This window comes from Polyodon spathula, chromosome 4, assembly GCF_017654505.1.
Source record: "Polyodon spathula isolate WHYD16114869_AA chromosome 4, ASM1765450v1, whole genome shotgun sequence".
Classification (NCBI taxonomy): Eukaryota; Metazoa; Chordata; class Actinopteri; order Acipenseriformes; family Polyodontidae; genus Polyodon; species Polyodon spathula.
Genome location: NC_054537.1, coordinates 34,342,050 through 34,359,672, shown reverse-complemented (window position 1 = coordinate 34,359,672; position 17,623 = coordinate 34,342,050). Strand labels below are relative to the sequence as shown.

The window sequence follows — 17,623 nt, the reverse complement described above, 5'->3', positions numbered from 1 at the left end:
ACATGTGCAGCCGTTTCACAAAAGGGGAGGGGTGACATTGCTGTATGGTGATGGCTATCAGACTTATGTTACTGCATAGGTAGGTTTACAGAAGAGGAAAAATCTATTGTTTTCTTTTGGATTGTCTGCCCTCTGCCGGCCAATTGTTTGTATATTTACTCAAAGCAGTGACTGTAGATTTTTAGGTAATTACTGCAGCCCTATAGGGAATCAATAAAAGGTGCCAGTTCTAAAGCAATAATCCATACTTATTGTCTCGTCTGTTGAAAAGGATGTACAATATGTATAATAAGGACGCGAAATCAATGAATAGTTATGTGTTTTAATATTACAAATTATTCCATTGCAGACGTAAAACAGAGGTCCTCTTGTAAATGACTGTAGCAGCAGCTGTTGATAAATAAGAAATAATCTTTATTTTTATGTAGGACTTTTCATAGTGGACCACCATCACAAAGCGCTTTACAAGATACAAGACTATGGTGTGTGCACTATGCATCAGCTGCAGAGTCACTTACAACAACGTCTCACCAGAAAGATGGAGCACAAGGAGGTTAAGTGACTTGCTCAGGGTCACACAATGAGTCAGTGGCTGAGCTGGGATTTGAATCAGGGAACAAGCCTGTTTCTTTAACTAGTGGACTACACAGCCTCCTATTCCACAGAGCCACCTGTTCCACACAGCCTCCTGTGATGCATAATACATCCGGTAGTCTGTGTCACTTTGGATAAAAGCGTCTGCTAAATTACTAATTAATAATAATAATAATAATAATAATAATAATAAATAATACATAATTGTTGTTTTATTGTGCCAATTATTACTTAAATGGCACTCAGCCATCTTAAATAAATAAATATTGTAAAATAACTTATTCTTGGTGAAAATTGTATGATGAAAAAATAACGCACATTTTATCCAAATTTCATGACTGTAAGTATAATGAAAACGAAATGTTAACTGCATAGCAGCACATGAAATGCAAACTTTAATCAAGAACCAAAAATGCTGGCTAATATTTGTTTATAAAATTAATATTAATTCACATTAACCTACAAAGTGAACCTTTTGCAAATAATACTTTTTAGTATTTTCAGATCAAGCAAATGTGTAGTTTGCTACAATATCGCTGGGAAGCTCTAATTAAGAATCCTTGTAAATGGAGCTTGTATGAGTTTGCAAGCCTGCTGCCTCTGCACCTAGTACTGCTAGTAATATTCTTAGTTATGGAAACTCTTTGGGCAAAATCTAGTGGCAAGCTTAACTTTGACCTGTGACCTAAGAAGGCCACTAAATCGGATCATGTGACTTTGGTTTCTGATAAAGACCTGCTATAATGTGTCGAAATATTGATTTCATACTCAGTACCCTCGTGCATTCTGTCTAGTTCAATAGTTCACACTTTGAGTTGTTGTCTCGATGTTTGGTACACAACTGTATTCTTTAATTTTCTTAGTTAAGTTCCATTACCAGTGCTGTCCATTAACAGTGATTCCTTTCACTGACTCATTGCAATAACATCTGGCCATATCAGTGATATAGACCACATGCTTTGCACAGAGTTTTTATTGGGTGCACAGTTTAATTCTATGATTCTCTCAATTAAGTTCCATTACAGATGGTGTCTGGTGAACATTAACAATTTTAGTGCCACATTCTTTTAACCTCTGACTGTGTTAATGATACAGACCACTCACTTTCAGGCAGGCTGTACAAGTGGTATTCTGTGGTTGTCACAATAAAGTTCCTTTACAGGTAGTGTTCAGTAGAAATTAACCACTTCACTGGCACATTGTTTTTAACCTCTGGACATATCAATGATACAGATCTTTTTCACATGTCCATATTTCTTCATGCTTACAAACCATTCAGTCTTCTATGACATTCCTTTTAGATTATACTACCAGGAAAGCTTTGTTTTTGTTCATAAAAACTCCCATTTCTAGTTTACAGTTGTACTGAAGTGGTGTTTTGGGTATTTGTATTGATAATATTTTCTTTTCTTCCTTGTGCAGCTTTTTGGACAGAATTGACTCAGTGAGACAGAATGACTACACACCCACAGACCAGGTAAGCTTTGCAATCTAACTAGTATTGTTAAATTAATTATCAGCCATTTTATTTATTTATTTATGTATTTTATTTATTATTATGTTTCAGGGAAGTGTATTTTATGCTGCTATTCATGTGTATAATCGTGTACAGAAATATTACATGGGATCCTGTGTGAAAGTGTTCAGTCAACGCTTTACTTGGAACCTGGTTGACTGAGATAAGGAAAAATCTTCCTTAACGCAAAGTATTGCCTTACTTGTGAAGTACAAATTTACTCAATTTTTCGTTTTGCTAACTGTGTATAAAACTGAAATGTTGCCAACATAAACTTGACGTGCACTGTTTCTGATTTGTTTAGGACCTGCTCCGATGCAGAGTTTTGACATCAGGGATTTTTGAAACACGATTTCAAGTAGACAAAGTAAATTTCCAGTAAGTACATAGATATAGATCTGTGAAATGTTACAGTGGTAGGCCCACTTTCTTTTTGTTATAGTACCTCGTCTTGAGTCCACAGTGGTCAGTTATCTAGTAGGTGATTCCCGGATCTGTGCTGGATAGTAATGTTCATTCTTATCATAGATTATTAATATTATCAGAATATTATGGACGTAAATACTGTCTACTTGCCAGCCCCTTATATATGTACATATATCTGGATCAGAATCTGGGGGTATGTGGAGACATTTGTCCATCTGTATGTTACATTTTTTTCATGTGCAAACAGTGTATATAGGTCATCATGGTGGTCCACTTTTTATGTTACCTCGAATTTTGAATTGACAATGATGAGCTGTAGCGATGAACATGCTTGTTTTAAATGACATAACATGACAAAGTGATTCCCTCACTGGTAGCAGCCCGCATCATAATTGTGGTTTTTTTTTTGTTTTTTTTAACACTTTTTTTTATACAGCATGTTTGATGTGGGAGGACAGAGAGATGAAAGGAGAAAATGGATCCAGTGCTTTAATGGTGAGCTGTTATCCCATCATTCAGTTGTTTTGCTTGACTGCAGCATGGAAAAGGGCAGCTTATTACAAGAGTCTTTTTGCACAGTACACCTGTTTATGAGTTTTAAAAAAAAAATGTCTTGTCCCCAAGTGAAATCGAGGCCTTACAATTGAAATTAGCATCATTCTTCAGTTCTGGCATTCTGTTTCGATTAGTTCTTCCAACAGCAACTTATTGATTTATTGTATTTTATGCTCAGTAGACCCCCACCCCACCCACTCACCTATTCATTTTCCACTGACAAATAAAAAAAATCTACTAAAGGCATTTCTCTTGGCTGTAAACGTTTACTTGATTTTTGTACTGAAGGTCTAGATCTGGAGGTGAAAAAAATGATTTTTTTTCTTGTTCTCTTTCATTCCAGATGTCACTGCTATTATCTTTGTTGTGGCCAGTAGTAGCTACAACATGGTGATAAGGGAAGACAACAACACAAACAGGTTACGAGAAGCACTAGATCTCTTCAGGAGTATCTGGAATAACAGGTAAAGGTTTTCATAGAAGATAAAACTGAACTAGCTGTCAACAACAGTTGTCCTAAGGATTTCTTAAATAAATATATATATATATATCATATATATCTATATATATATATATATATATATATATATATATATATATATATATATCTGGAGACTCACTGGGTTTAATTTGTCGGACTGTACAAACCCAAGTAAGAGCATTGAGGAAATAGGAAATGAGTGCACTAAGTGACTCTGTGACCTACAAGGATAAGTACAGTAAAAAAAAAAAAAAAAAGGGTATTAAAAGTTGGTAAGTACTAGTGTTATATTGGAGAATATAGTTTGGAAAGCCAGCAATACCCTTTATTTTCTTGACAACTGATTCACACCAGCTTTTGATCTTTTTTTTTATATAAAGGTGGTTACGGACGATTTCAGTCATCTTGTTCCTGAATAAACAGGACATGCTTGCTGAGAAGGTGTTAGCAGGGAAATCCAAAATTGAAGACTATTTTCCTGAATACACACGTTACACTATACCAGATGATGGTAAATGTATATTTTCACAATTTTCTTCTTCTTCTTATTTGAAGCAGTAATAATTTACTTCAATATTTTTATTTTAACAAACCAAATATTTTTGGGAATACACATACAGTACTTACTATGGGGTCTATTCTCAAAAAAGCACGTAAACCCTGCATAGCCTGCGTAATCTACATGCTTGTTGCTACACGCGAGGTACGCACCTCCACAATACACGCATTCTCATACAGAAATCTCTGCCGCGTAGCTGGCTGTGGGTGGGGATTGCCGCCCCGCAGATTCTGGAATGACGATATGGCTTGAATAGAGACAAGTAAAGGTGCCCTGAGCTTGCGTTTGACTAGCATTTCCCACACAGCTAACAGTATTTACTATAATCTGAGCTATAACGTTTGTTTTAAAGATTTTAAGAAAATTGCCTTTCAACAACAAACATGTCTAGCCAAAAAAATAGTACTTCGCTAAAAGTATGCTGAATAAGTGAAAGTAGGTTAAATACAGAAATCAAAATACATTTTGGAGGATTTTACAGTATTGTATCAGCAATGCTAGAAACCCCCCATAAAATACAAACCCAGCCCTATTTTGTAACATCTTAAATTGCATGTTATGTAATTCATTCTACAGTTACACAGAAGAACACACCAACAATAGTAATTCCAGGTACTCAAAGAATGATTAACATAACACTCCCAAAATGTTCTGTTAATTTCACACAATGGCGACGTTTGAATATAGACCAAGTGGGTTCTTCCGGTTAAGAGATCTTGTAGTCTTGCATCATATCACTTTTGTACCATTATGTGATGATAAATGCAACCCTCCAGTGAAAAAAACAATGTGTTTGACAGTAAAGCAGTCATATTTGCACTTGTAAAAAATTGATCAACTTCATACACCACACACTTATCAGCTTTAGTTTCACGATCATAATAACACCCCTATCTTACTTTTGTAAGTAGCCCTTGGCTCAGTGACAAATATAGCATGTTGGATTGTAATATGATGATGGCTGGCTTTACCTGGAGAAAAACAGAAGGATCCCTGTGAAGTATAGGGCTTGATCACATTCAGTAGGCAACTGCATGTTCACTGGAGGAACGAATTAACGTGACTTTTTGCTAGTTCTGAAAAACAAATGCCAAAGTCAACAGAGTTTGAAACATTTAAAACAGAAGTAAACATGTAAATTGCTATGAAATAAACCAACAGACAACACAGAAGTTAATCACGTATTATTACTATTACTGTTTCACATAGCCTTTGTGTTTTAATCATAATTCTGGTTGTCTTCAACTGTGTTTAGTACTCATGGCCGCTAGGCTGAAGCTTCTATGTGCCCCTTACTCCAGCTCTCAGGCAGAGTAGTTTACGCGTGGTGTCTCCTCGTCTCTTGCCATTTCAGAATGCAAGTATCTGTGGGAACTCCTGTTTTTAGCTAAACCACACCTACTTTTAATCCTGCAAGCCCTGAAGGGCGTATCTATGCTCAGGTGTGTGCACGCTTTTCTCACTCTTGTTCCAGAATGCGAATAGCAGCACCAACCCCGTGTAAATCCTTTCTCACGCGTGTAAGTCCTTGGAGAATAGGCCACTATATGTTCAACAGAACCAAGTAGAAAAACTAAAACAGTACAAAATACAGCCTTCCAAAATGTAAAATAAAATGGCTAATCAGACAAGGGATAAGCACATCAGCAGCTTACAGTGGTTGTTATACAATATTAAATGCTTTGTTATCACAGAGAAAGTAAAATATGTTCTGATGTTCACTTACTTAATGTTTTTCCCCATTGAACAGCAACACCAGAGCCTGGCGAGGACCCCAAAGTGACAAGAGCTAAATTTTTTATTCGGGATGAATTCCTTGTAAGTGTTTTTTTTTGTTTGTTTGTTTTGTTGTTGATCTAAACGCTAATGACATGGCATATATAATTTGGTAGTATTCGTATCTGTTCTCAGTTTCTGTTATGTCTGAAAAATTGCTATAGTAATGCATTGTTTCAGGGGAAGTTCAAGCTGCAATAATGCAATTCTGGTGATTCCTCTTTGTGGTTGAAGATACAAATCACATATGATGGAGAAACTGGTTCCAGGGTAGGTGTTGTATGTATGTATGCAAAAAAGAGCTTTGCAATCCATGTACCACATGGAAAGAACGTGTTTGAAGGGAGTGAAAATGCAACCTAATGAAACCTGCCAGCAATATTTGCAGAGCAATCTGCTTGTACCGGCCATAACCCTTTATGACCCACTCACATTAATATTGTGTGACAGTGGACAATAGTGTTGAACCATAGTCTCCATCCATATCTATATAAGAAATTGGTTCTCAGTGGGGCCACAGCATCTACAGAAATATTTTTTCCAAATGACCCTGACATCTGACAAAGCAGTGTTTCCTAGGTCAGGAGTTTTGAACCTGGGGTATGCATACCCCTGGGGGTACTTCTAAGGGGTCATAGGGGAAGTACAGGACAACTCAGAAATGCAAAAATAAAAATTTGTAAAAGAAAATAATGGTCTTGAATTGATTTTCTGAACCATTTGTTTAGCAGCTCAAAGGTTAGTATAGTTTCAAAATTTGTCCGGATTTCCTCAGAGCGTTCTGTGAATGCTGCTCATGAATTTTTGCAGTTTTCAACTTGTTGTATAATTGAATACTAATAAGTGAAGCACAATCTTTGCATTTTTAGGAGTATAAATGTTTCCGGTAAACATAAATAATAATCACAATTCTGTTTTGCATTTATAATCTTCACATGTCTGCTATAACATTATGTACTATAATTTAACACCTGGCTTAAGGTAAGTAGAATTACCAAAAAAAACAAAGTCCTTATCAGTGTCATAAAATCTGAAGCATAGCTCTTTTTATTACCTGTGTGATACCTAGTGGGCAGGGTTCCATCTTTTGTTTCTAGACAGGACAGGCAATATTTACATTCTCCAGAGAAACATCTAAAAGTACAATAAACAGGTATGACATTTACCCTTTTTTGTGTTTTATTTCAGAGGATCAGCACAGCAAGTGGTGACGGCAGACACTACTGCTACCCTCACTTCACATGCGCAGTAGACACAGAAAACATTCGCAGAGTGTTCAACGATTGTCGAGACATCATTCAGAGAATGCACCTGCGCCAGTATGAACTGTTGTGATTGGGAACATCTTGGAACCTGTGGTTTTAAATTCTTTGTTCCGCTCTTTATAACTAGCCCACACAGGGTGGAAGAGTACTAATGAAGTGTGTGTCAAATTTTATTTGTATCTTTTTTCTTAAATCCATTTTTGTCCCAGAACAACAGCCTTTTTTCCCGGGAAAGGGGGTGGGGGGCCTAACTTATATGTGCTTTATTGTTGGTTTTTGATACGCCACCTTTTTTTCCCTCTCATTCCACTAAGCCTTTGGCTACCTCTGCTTTCCATTCTCGTTTTGTTTTATTTTCCTTTTTTATTGGACCTCAGCCTGCTGATTTTTAAAGCGGGTTAGTGTTAGTACAGTCCTGTGTCATTCTCTGGATGGCACGACATTCAGACCTATCCCTGTGTGGGTTTCTGTTTTTGTTTTCAACACTGAAGAGTACTTGATGGTGAAAAAAATGATATAATGCACTTTGCATCAGGTTACTAAATACAGTTGAGGAAGTATACACCCAATGTAGCAGCACCACAATATTTATTACTCTGTCACAGTTTTTAGCGTTACGAGTTGCAGGTCGACTGAAAAATAACTGACCTCCTCTTTTAAGCCGTCTAAAGGCACAGAAGTAGAGTAGATAAGAGGCATGGTAAAGATGAGAAGCAATTTTTTTCTGGTGTTTTTTGGGGCTAAAAGTCTCTGCACACCTCAGGCCTTTGAACAGCAGCTGCTTTTAGCCTATTGTGTTTAGGAAGAAACTACCACACTCACTAATGTTATTTGTTCTGTCCACAAATGATCCTTTTAGCTTAGATCATTCTTGGACAATAGTCCTATAATATATATTATATATTTTTTTTTGTTTGTTTGTTTTTTGTTCTACTGCTGGTTTATTATCCTGTACAGACTGTAAAATGTAATATTATTTTGTACAACTTTATTGAAGAAAAAAAAAATACTTGTAGAAGATCTTTGTGCCTTGATTATGGCTGTACTTGTAAAATGAGCTAAGATGTAAGTATGTTTTTGATTGCGCTGTACAGCTTGATGTCAGCCCTGTCTGCAGTTGTGACTGCAGGTAGGGACTTTATCTGTAGAGTTTAGTTTTTTCTGGTTTATAAAAAAAAAAAAAAGGAAATGCTCTTTAGTAAAATCCTGTATAAATTATGCAAATTAACCACTTACCTACAGTGATGACCAGATGTTGCAGCAACATGCCTTTTTTTTTTTTTTTTTTTTTTTTTTTTCAGCTTTTAAAACATTAGAATCCATTCAAATGTCCAAATTGCAACCTGGTGTTGTTTTACTAAGAAAGATTCTTTGAAAAATTCTGTCTTTCACACAAGTGTATATATATATATATCTATAATATATATATATATAATATACCCGCCTTGGCCTTGCAAAAGTATTCAGACCCCTGACCAATTCTCTCATATTACTGAATTACAAATGGTACATTGCAATTTTGTTCTGTTTGATATTTTATTTTAAAACACAGTGAAACTCAGAATCAGTTATTGTAAGGTGACATTGATTTTATGTTGGGAAATATTTTTAAGAAAAATAAAAAAAACTGAAATATCTTGCTTGCATAAGTATTCAACCCTTTGTGCTGTGGAAGCTCCCAGTTTGCACCGATGAAAGAAATTGCCCTAACGAGGACACAATTTCCTTACCATTGGCCTCTACCTGTGAACCATTAAAGTTGCTGTCACATTTTCTGGATAAAAACCCCACTGTTGAAGGATCATTGGTAAGGCTGTGAATCTGAAGGAAAATGAAGACCAAAGAGCATTCTACAGAAGTTAGAGATAAAGTAATACAAATGCATAGATTAGGGAAAGGGTACAAAATAATATCCACGTGTTTGGATATCCCAGTGAGTACAGTCGGATCAATAATCAGGAAGTGGAAGCTGCATCACACCACCCAGGCACTGCCAAGAAAAGGCCGTCCTTCAAAACTCAGCGCTCAAACAAGAATGAGGCTTGTGAGAGAAGCCACAGAGAGGCCAACAATCACTTTGAAAGAGCTACAGAGCCCAGTGGCTGGGAGTGGAGTAATGGTGCACCAGTCAAATATATCAAGAGCTCTGCGTAACACTGGCCTGTATGGAGGGTGGCAAGAAAGAAGCCGTTACTCAAAAAGTACCATCTGAAAGCATGTCTGGAGTTTGCCAGAAAGCATGAGAGTGACCCAGCTGCGATGTGGGAAAAGGTTTTGTGGTCAGATGAGACCAAGGTGGAGCTTTTTGGCCAAGACTCAAAGCACTATGTGTGGCGCAAACCTAACACTGCCCATGCCTCAAGACACACCATCCCTACACTGAAGTATGGTGGTGGCAGCATCATGCTGTGGGGATGCTTCTCATCAGTAGGGACTGGGCATCTTGTTACAATTGAATGAAGAATGGATGGAGCAAAATACTGCAAGAAAATCTGCTTCAATCCGCTAAAAAACTGAAGCTTGGGAGGAAATTCACTTTTCAGCAGGACAACGATCCCAAGCACAAGGCCAAAGCAACATTGGAGTGGCTCAGGAACAAAAAGGTGAATGTCCTACAGTGGTCCAGTCAAAGTCCTGATCTCAATCCCATTGAGAATCTGTGGCACTATTTGAAAATTGCGATCCACAAGCGTCGTCCAACCAACCTGAACAACCTGGAGCAAATCTGCCAAGAAGAATGGGCCAAAATCACTCTGACACTGTGTGCAAAGCTGGTACATACTAACCCCAAAAGACTTAAAGCTGTTATTGCAGCGTAAGGTGGCTGTACCAAATATTAATGTGTGGGGGTTGAATACTTATGCCTGCAAGATATTTCAGTTTTTTTATTTTTCTTAATATTTTCCAACATAAAACCAGTGTCACCTTACAATAACTGATTTTGAGTTTAAGTGTTTTAAAATATTGAACAGAATGAAATTTCAATGTACCATTTGTAATTCAGTAATATGAGAGAATTATTGGTCAGGGGTCTGAATACTTTTGCAAGGCATGCATATATATATATACACACACACACACACACACACACACACACACACACACAGAGTTTGGTAATTCTTTGGTCATTCATAGACCTTCACAATTGCATAGGCATATTGTGAATGTGAGCACCATTAAGTAGGCAGCTTTTATTGTGCAAGTAAATAGTAAGAGAAAAAAAATAAGGTGTAAACCCTTGTGTCTGACCTAAGAGAATTACAAAATTATACTTTTATTTCTCTTTTAATAAAGAGTCACATTAGAAAAGTTTGTTTTATTTTAAATGTAGAATTGAGATATGTGACTATTTCTCAGACTTGAATAATTTATGCAAATTAAGTTTCTCAGAACAAGTTGTGGTACAGTGCGATTTTAAAGAAGAAAGAAAAGCAAAAATTGCTTTAGCAATAAGGCCTGTCCTTTTTAGTAACTATTACACTGCTTTATATTTTATACATAGGTGTTATATGTCTGTGAGTATATCATTTTCATGTGTCCAAGATAACCTGTACAATTTGTACAATGTTTAAAATTACAGTTGCAATAACAGAAACCCGGATAAGTGTTAGCCTACATTACTTCAACCGCTTAATTTTAATGGTACTTGGATTATTCATTATTATTGTAATTTTGTGCACATTGAGGTTCCCACAATCCAATTAGTCCATATCTAGTAGTATGCGACAGTAATATTATGTTACGTTTTTCTTAAACATGACATGTAGCTGTTAATGGGGTATGAGAGAAGTGCTAACACACAGTAAGGTACAACAGGAAGAAGAATTTGTTCTTAACATTTTATTTTTTACATTTGTGCAACAGTACCATTAAAACACATAATATTTTAATTTAATTTCAAAGGTTTGTGCTTTTGATACAAGCCACACAATTGTGGTCTGTTTTTGAGGATCAAGTTGTGAATCACAGAGACTTGTGCTTGCTAACCAGGCAACTTACACAGTGAAGCATTCCTTTCAAGAGCTGGAAGTAAAATAACGTCAAGATGATCAACAGAGCGCTAGCAAAGCAGTAGATGGAAATGACAGTGCTCTCTCGTGGCAGAAAACACTTGGAGAGGGTGAAGTTTAACGACGATATGCTGCCCTGTTGAGGAAGAAAAAGTAGACAGTTATTTTTAACAAAGGTATATCTACTGTTATGATTCACCCCTTGTGTACAGCACAACAACTCTAGAAATTAGAGGGGTGGCCACTGAAACTTGGTGATGGCATATGATGGCACGGTCGTTAGAAGACAAGCATCAGAGAGAGACTGCTGGCGAGATAAGTTATCTCAAGTGAACAACAGTATTTGGTCAACATCTTCAGCTATGGTTGACTCCAAAGGTTACAGCCAAGGAATGGCCGTGTGACAACTAGCCTAGTAGACCTGTTCTTAGTCATCAGCAGAGTTGACCAGCAGCTGTGTCATTGATTCAGTTGGAGCATTCTGTAAGTTTTGTAGAGGTTACTAAACAAAAAGGTAAGGTATAAATTATTTTATAAAGATGAGTAGAGAATAAAAAAAACAATATCAATGTGTCTTCAGAAACTACAAGTACTGTTCTGCATTCATATACATATTTATCAAATTAGTGAAGTGGGAAGGCATATGTTACAGTAAATGTTTTTTTCACCAAACCAGTGGATGAAAATTCCAGTAATGGATGCAGTGAGCAATAAAAAAAAAAATGCAATGTAGTAATATTTACAATTAACAAATTCATTTTCTTCCAAACTCGAATTTTAGATTTACAAACAAGTGCAAAAGTCTGTTATCTACACTTTTTCAGCTGAATTGAAATGACAGAATACAATGTGTAACTAAGGTTACACCCTAATATTGAATCTGAATCCTGAAACACTGTTCCATTCTGATGCAGAAGAGAAACAGATCATTTCATTTCTCAGAAATAGGATTCTAATCAGAAAACACTTAATATAATGAGCAGAATTAATGAAGTTGAACAATTTACTCTAGCATCCACTACAATGTGTTGCAAACTCTCCCTTTGCCGCCAAATGTCACAACTAGGAAAATGGTGTTCCATTTTCATATATTTCCATGATTATTGGTCAAATTAATATTTTATATTGGGGAAGGAGGTGTACCTGCTATCTGAAATTATTACCCGTATACTGATGTATGAGGTAAACTACAGAGGAAGTACTAAACCTAAATTGTGTTAAATCATTGAACTCTCCACTGAGGGGAAAAAGTCCATTAAATGCATTGTTTAGAATTTATATAACCCTGTAATCTTAATTTTCTACATAGGCAGTTTACAACACACTACGCAGGTTGTTCCCAATCAGTTTGATATAGAGTTGGCACTAGAGCAGCTGAATGTACAAGAACAAGTTTAATTTACCAGAATGAAGCTGGGGTTGTTGCGATTCCTCCAACTAAACGACGGGACGCTGACCTCGAGAAACGTTTCTCTGTGGAGCACTTCACAGGCACTGTGGGTGTGGCCACTCAGTATCAACCTGGGACGAAACCACCACAGCAACTACACAGAGAGAACAGGGCATGACAGGGAGCATGCAAAACAAACATTAAAGACTAACCCACGAACTGAGCCCAAGCAACAGCTCTAGCTAATAAATTGGAAGCTACATACATATACATATATAAAATAAATATTTGGTTATAAGTTGTATGTACAATTGACCCTGTCCTGATGGTTTCAGACTAACTAATTCATCATTGCACTTTCAGCAACTACTGTAAAGCCATATTTGCGAGCCTTTTGTTATGTGTTTTTCGCACATGACAAAAATGCAAACATTTTTGGCACGAATATCAAATTATTCTAACAGTACATACTTCGTATACTGCAACAGGTCGCCAACATTTCTTGAGCAAAATGGGTTCTATGGGTGTGATTCGCCAAATATTTTGGTTGCAAATATTTATGGCTTTACAGTATTTACCATTAGAAAATGGTTCAGAATCAGCTCCCAGCTATAGCGGACATATAACTAATCTATAGAGCCCGAAGAAGAGGGCTTTGTCGTCTGGTAAGGCCTGCCTTGTGCAGTTAAATATCCCAAGCTCAAGGCAGGTACATTTAATATAACGAGAAAGGCCTTGTCAGATGGTAAAGCCTACTTATGAGGGTTCTATTGTTTGTTCATTTTGTGATTTTGTGCAGCACTAGTTTGTGTTGCTAATGAATACAAATGTTTTCCGCAATGTTCCATGAATAATGCAGTTTGCTCAGAATTCTATCTGTGGTCTAGTAACCTTCAGGCTTCATTATCCCAGTGGTGCACTGTTGCAACATGGGTATTTCCAATTTCCTAAATAATATCTCAATACTAAAAAATAATCTTCTATTTACACAGAGCTATTCTTTAGTTCAGGTACCTCGTACACAAAAGCGGACATGGTTTGTAAAACATGTATAAGAATAAAAGTACAGCTAACCTGGTCGGTACCAGTCACCTTTATTGGTACCAAGGTCAGTACCAGTCATCTGGTTTATACCAGAATTGGTACCAGTGACCCAGTTCGGTCTGGTTTGACACCAAGACTCCCAGTGCTCCATTTTTGTGTACTCTGTGTACACAATAGTTTTCAACACCAGTCAGTTTACTCTGTCTTCTTGGCTGAACTGTTTTTTTTTTTTTTTCAACCTTGCACCATGCCTGGCTTTCACCTTTGTGCTGTTTGCAAAAGAAACATTCCAGCAGAGGATAAGCACGACAGGCGCATCCATTGCCTGGGAAGGGAGCATGCAGAGAGTTGGGTAATTACCACCATCAGGGCTGGTTGCTCTGCCTTTCAGGGCACAATCGAAACAACGGTCATGAACCTTCAAGACACTGTATTAGTGTCTCAGGAAGTGGTGGCCTGTGACAGCGAGAATCCTGACACTGGTTGTTGCGCAAATGTGTGCAGCTGGGACGCGGAACAGGAAATGTGTTGCTAGGCAACTAATTGAGCTGTTAGGCTCGCCTAGCACTGAGCTGACTAGGGGGTCCGGATTGGCTGCGTGCAGATCAAAAGGTGAGTGTGCCACAACTCGAGGCAACTGCACCACCGTGCTAAACAGAGGGGCGGTTTGTTGACATCAAGGAGGAGGGTGTCCGCTCTGCAGGATAACTACTGCAGAACCCTTCAACTGCAAGGCGGTGCCTGTGAAGGATCTGTTCAGCCAGGAACGTCGCAACGACCCACAGTTGCTGGGAGGCCAGGACTTTGAGAGAAACAGCAGTAGGTTAGTTTAAGGGGTGTTCAACCCAAACAGTATAGAGAGGGTTTTGTAGTGTAGTAGCATGCCTGGAGCAGGATGTCTCTTTTAGTGAGACTAGCGTTCACTTTTGTTTTCTTTATTAAATCTGACACTAGGGTTAACACTGCCAATACCCTAGTGACAGCTTATGTGCTGAATAAAATCTGCGCGCCTGTGTGGCGTGTCAACACCCAATGCTCTGTGTCTGCCTCATTATTACTCAGTGACAACCCACGTCCGTAACACTTCCCTCTGTTACATGGCCCCACTGCAGAAACAGGTAATTTCAATTGTTCACCCTCTCAACAAGAGAGAAGGGTTTTACTCCAGGTACTTCCTGGTGCCGAAACGGGATGGCGGCCTCAGACCGATCCTCAGACAGCTCAATCTGTATTTGAGAGTATGAAGGTTCAAGATGCTGACAATGCAGCAGCTGTTGCAGTCAGTAAGGTCAGGGAACTAGTTCACTACAGTGGACCTCAAAGATGCCTATTTTCACATCCCTAAAAGATCTGGCCACAGGAAGTGCTTGTGGTTCATCTATCAAGGCACCGTGTATGAGTTCAGGGTACTACTGTTCGGCCTCTCTCTAGCTCCCTGCGCTTTTTCAAAGTGCATGGATGCTACATGGGCCCCTCTGAGACTAAAATGCATCAGAGTGATCAATTACCTGGATGGCTGGCTGATATGTGCAGAGTCACCAGCACATGCAGTGTTGAGTATGGGACTGGTCACCAACCACCTCAAACGGTCAGGCATCATGGTGAACCAGTTGAAAAGCCAGTTAATGCCCTCTATCTCGGTGCAAGCCTCAATTCCGGAAAAACATGACCGATCGGATGACAGAATCCAGAGGCTAATTTTCTACTGTGTCACGAGGAGAGAGGTGGTGACTACAGATGCTTCCAACCTGGGTTGGGGCCCTGTCTGGAAAGACTTAGGGGTACAGGACGTGTGGGAACCCCCATGGGAGGGCCTCCATGTAAATGTTTGTGGAGATGCAGGCAGTTCATCTGGCCGTGCAGCATTTTTTCTTAGATAGAAGGGAGACATGTGTTGATCCGTACAGACAACAACACAGTGGTGGCTTACATCAAGCCTGGGGTGTATCTTGGTCTTGTATTGCCCAAAAACTTTTGCCATGGGCTCACAATCACTTGCTTTCAGTAAGAGCAGTTTACCTGCCATGGGTGAAGAACACAAGCACTTGTTTTTCCACAATTGCCACTGCTTCCAAAGTGTGTGGATAAGATCAGGCAAGATCAGGCCCAGGTGCTCTTAGTAGCCCCAAAGTGGCCCAGGAGAACATGGTTCTCATCACCGGCACAGCTCCTGTTTGGTCAGCCGTGGGAGCTGCCAGCCCATCAGGACCTGCTCAGCCAAGCATGAGGGACTCTGGCATCCAGATCCAACAAATTTCCAGCTTTGGGTCTGGCCCCTGAGCGGAGTTATTGAGATGCTTCAGAATACCAGAGCAGTGTCTACAAGCTCCCAGTATGGTTACAAATGGGGTATATTCCTGACGTGGTGTCAGTCGTGTGAACTGGGCCCTATGACTTGCCCCATGGCAGACATACTGCAATTTTTGCAGGACCTTTTTGATGAAGGGAAATCTCCCTCCATGCTTAAGGTCTATATGGCAGCTATCTCAGCTTGCCACATTAAAACTGAATCAGTCTCCCCAAGAGCACACTTCCTGGCAGGACAGTTTTTGAAGGATGCTTAGGGGTTGACCCCCTAGAAAGGACCTTGTCCCTCAGTGGCAACTTAATGTAATTCTGGATGCGCTTACAAAACCGCCATTTGAGCCCCTACATTCAACAGCACCTTTCAACAACAACAAACCGAGACATTTACAATTCAAGTAATACTGTTCCATTCTGATATTTGGCACTGTCCAGATAAACTATAAGCAGTTCTGACAAGTTAGTATGCATGTGATCCTTTATGAACAATTTTGGGACTCTTTTCCTAAAACTTCTCAGCGGGTAGGGTAACTGTAATTTTTCTAAAATTGTTTTATAATTAATAGTGCCCTCTTGATGAAGGCTGTACTGTGTGGTAGTTGACCTTGTCTTTCGTTAGCACCCTCGCCTTTGGCTCAGGACGTATAACTCCAGCAGACAGGCACTAACACTTTATTCATACATCTGACCTTAAGAAAAACTGCAGTGTTTCATAACAAGGTTTCTGTAAGACATTTTCACCAGCAGTGCCATTGTCCCGTGACTCATGACACCTCCATGCTCTCACACCAGGGAAAATATCTTACCTTTCGTGAAGCCTCCTGGGAAAGCACATCATACTGCTCTTTGAACACCAGGTTCTTCTCCTCAGGAGCAGCTGCATCTTCGCCAGTACATTCAGCATCACTCACTCGATAAAGGGGATAATGCTGAACAACAGAACAGACGGAAAAGCATCTCAAATAACTTTCATGGCAGCATGCAACAGAATGTCAGTTTAGATTCAGGTGAATAATAAGTATCATCGTATTTGCCCCTAGCAAATACAGATAACTTCCTCAATTGTCTCCCCATAATATTCTGTATAATAATGTACTTTTTTAAGGTACTTTCATGTCTCTATTTAATATTTATGTAGCTATAGGTGTAGTCAGATCTACATTTTAACAGCCGTAATATGCATTTTATGCAAAAGAAATGTAGAAGCACAGTAATACAATGTGTATTCAAGATCAACTCAACTAAACTTCATTATCAATATCAGTGCTCAGGTCTATTTATGAACTATTTCTAAAGGCAAGTGTGTATGTGTGTGTGTTTATCTATCTATATAGATAGATAGATATTAGGATTGGGATTTAATGATCCCTGTTGTTAATCGAAGTAAGAGAAACAAATCTTATTGGAGAAACCAAATAGTTATTCTAAAAAAAGCATACAGTCGCATCCCCACTCTCAATCCTGCATCAAGCTTGGCAGGCTAAAAATTCAGATTACCGGCTATTGTTTTCTTTGAATGCTATTCCATGTACGAATCATGTTCCATGTCATAGATTGGTCTCTAAATTGAGGAAAGTGTTTCTTAAACTTGATGGGGATGGAGTTTTCCACCACCAAGCTTCAGGATCTATCAATAAGGCCCAGTGGATGCAGCTTAAAAATTAGGCCTTGATAAGCAAAGTTGGTAATTTGGGAAGTTTCAT

General features: G+C 38.6%; 2 protein-coding genes across 4 annotated transcripts in view; one reads left to right on the top strand and one right to left on the bottom strand.

Moving 5' to 3' along the window:
- gnal (guanine nucleotide binding protein (G protein), alpha activating activity polypeptide, olfactory type) overlaps window positions 1-8,511 on the top strand; it is a 149,978-nt gene extending 141,467 nt beyond the window's left edge. The window contains exons 6-12 of one of the 2 annotated variants that reach the window (XM_041247756.1): window positions 2,017-2,071; window positions 2,415-2,488; window positions 2,973-3,031; window positions 3,435-3,555; window positions 3,953-4,083; window positions 5,882-5,949; window positions 7,096-8,511. In XM_041247756.1, coding sequence (XP_041103690.1) covers window positions 2,017-2,071; window positions 2,415-2,488; window positions 2,973-3,031; window positions 3,435-3,555; window positions 3,953-4,083; window positions 5,882-5,949; window positions 7,096-7,242 — 655 coding nt within the window. In that variant the 3' untranslated portion in view covers window positions 7,243-8,511. The remainder of the gene's footprint in view (window positions 1-2,016; window positions 2,072-2,414; window positions 2,489-2,972; window positions 3,032-3,434; window positions 3,556-3,952; window positions 4,084-5,881; window positions 5,950-7,095) is intronic. The other variant, XM_041247757.1, reaches the window with a different exon arrangement.
- A 1,706-nt stretch (window positions 8,512-10,217) lies between these two features.
- mppe1 (metallophosphoesterase 1) overlaps window positions 10,218-17,623 on the bottom strand; it is a 44,687-nt gene continuing 37,281 nt past the window's right edge. For both annotated transcript variants that reach the window (XM_041247754.1, XM_041247755.1), the window contains 3 exons: window positions 16,727-16,849; window positions 12,586-12,726; window positions 10,218-11,318 (listed from right to left, as the gene is read on the bottom strand). In XM_041247754.1, the coding sequence (XP_041103688.1) occupies window positions 11,136-11,318; window positions 12,586-12,726; window positions 16,727-16,849 (447 nt within the window). In that variant the 3' untranslated portion in view covers window positions 10,218-11,135. The remainder of the gene's footprint in view (window positions 11,319-12,585; window positions 12,727-16,726; window positions 16,850-17,623) is intronic.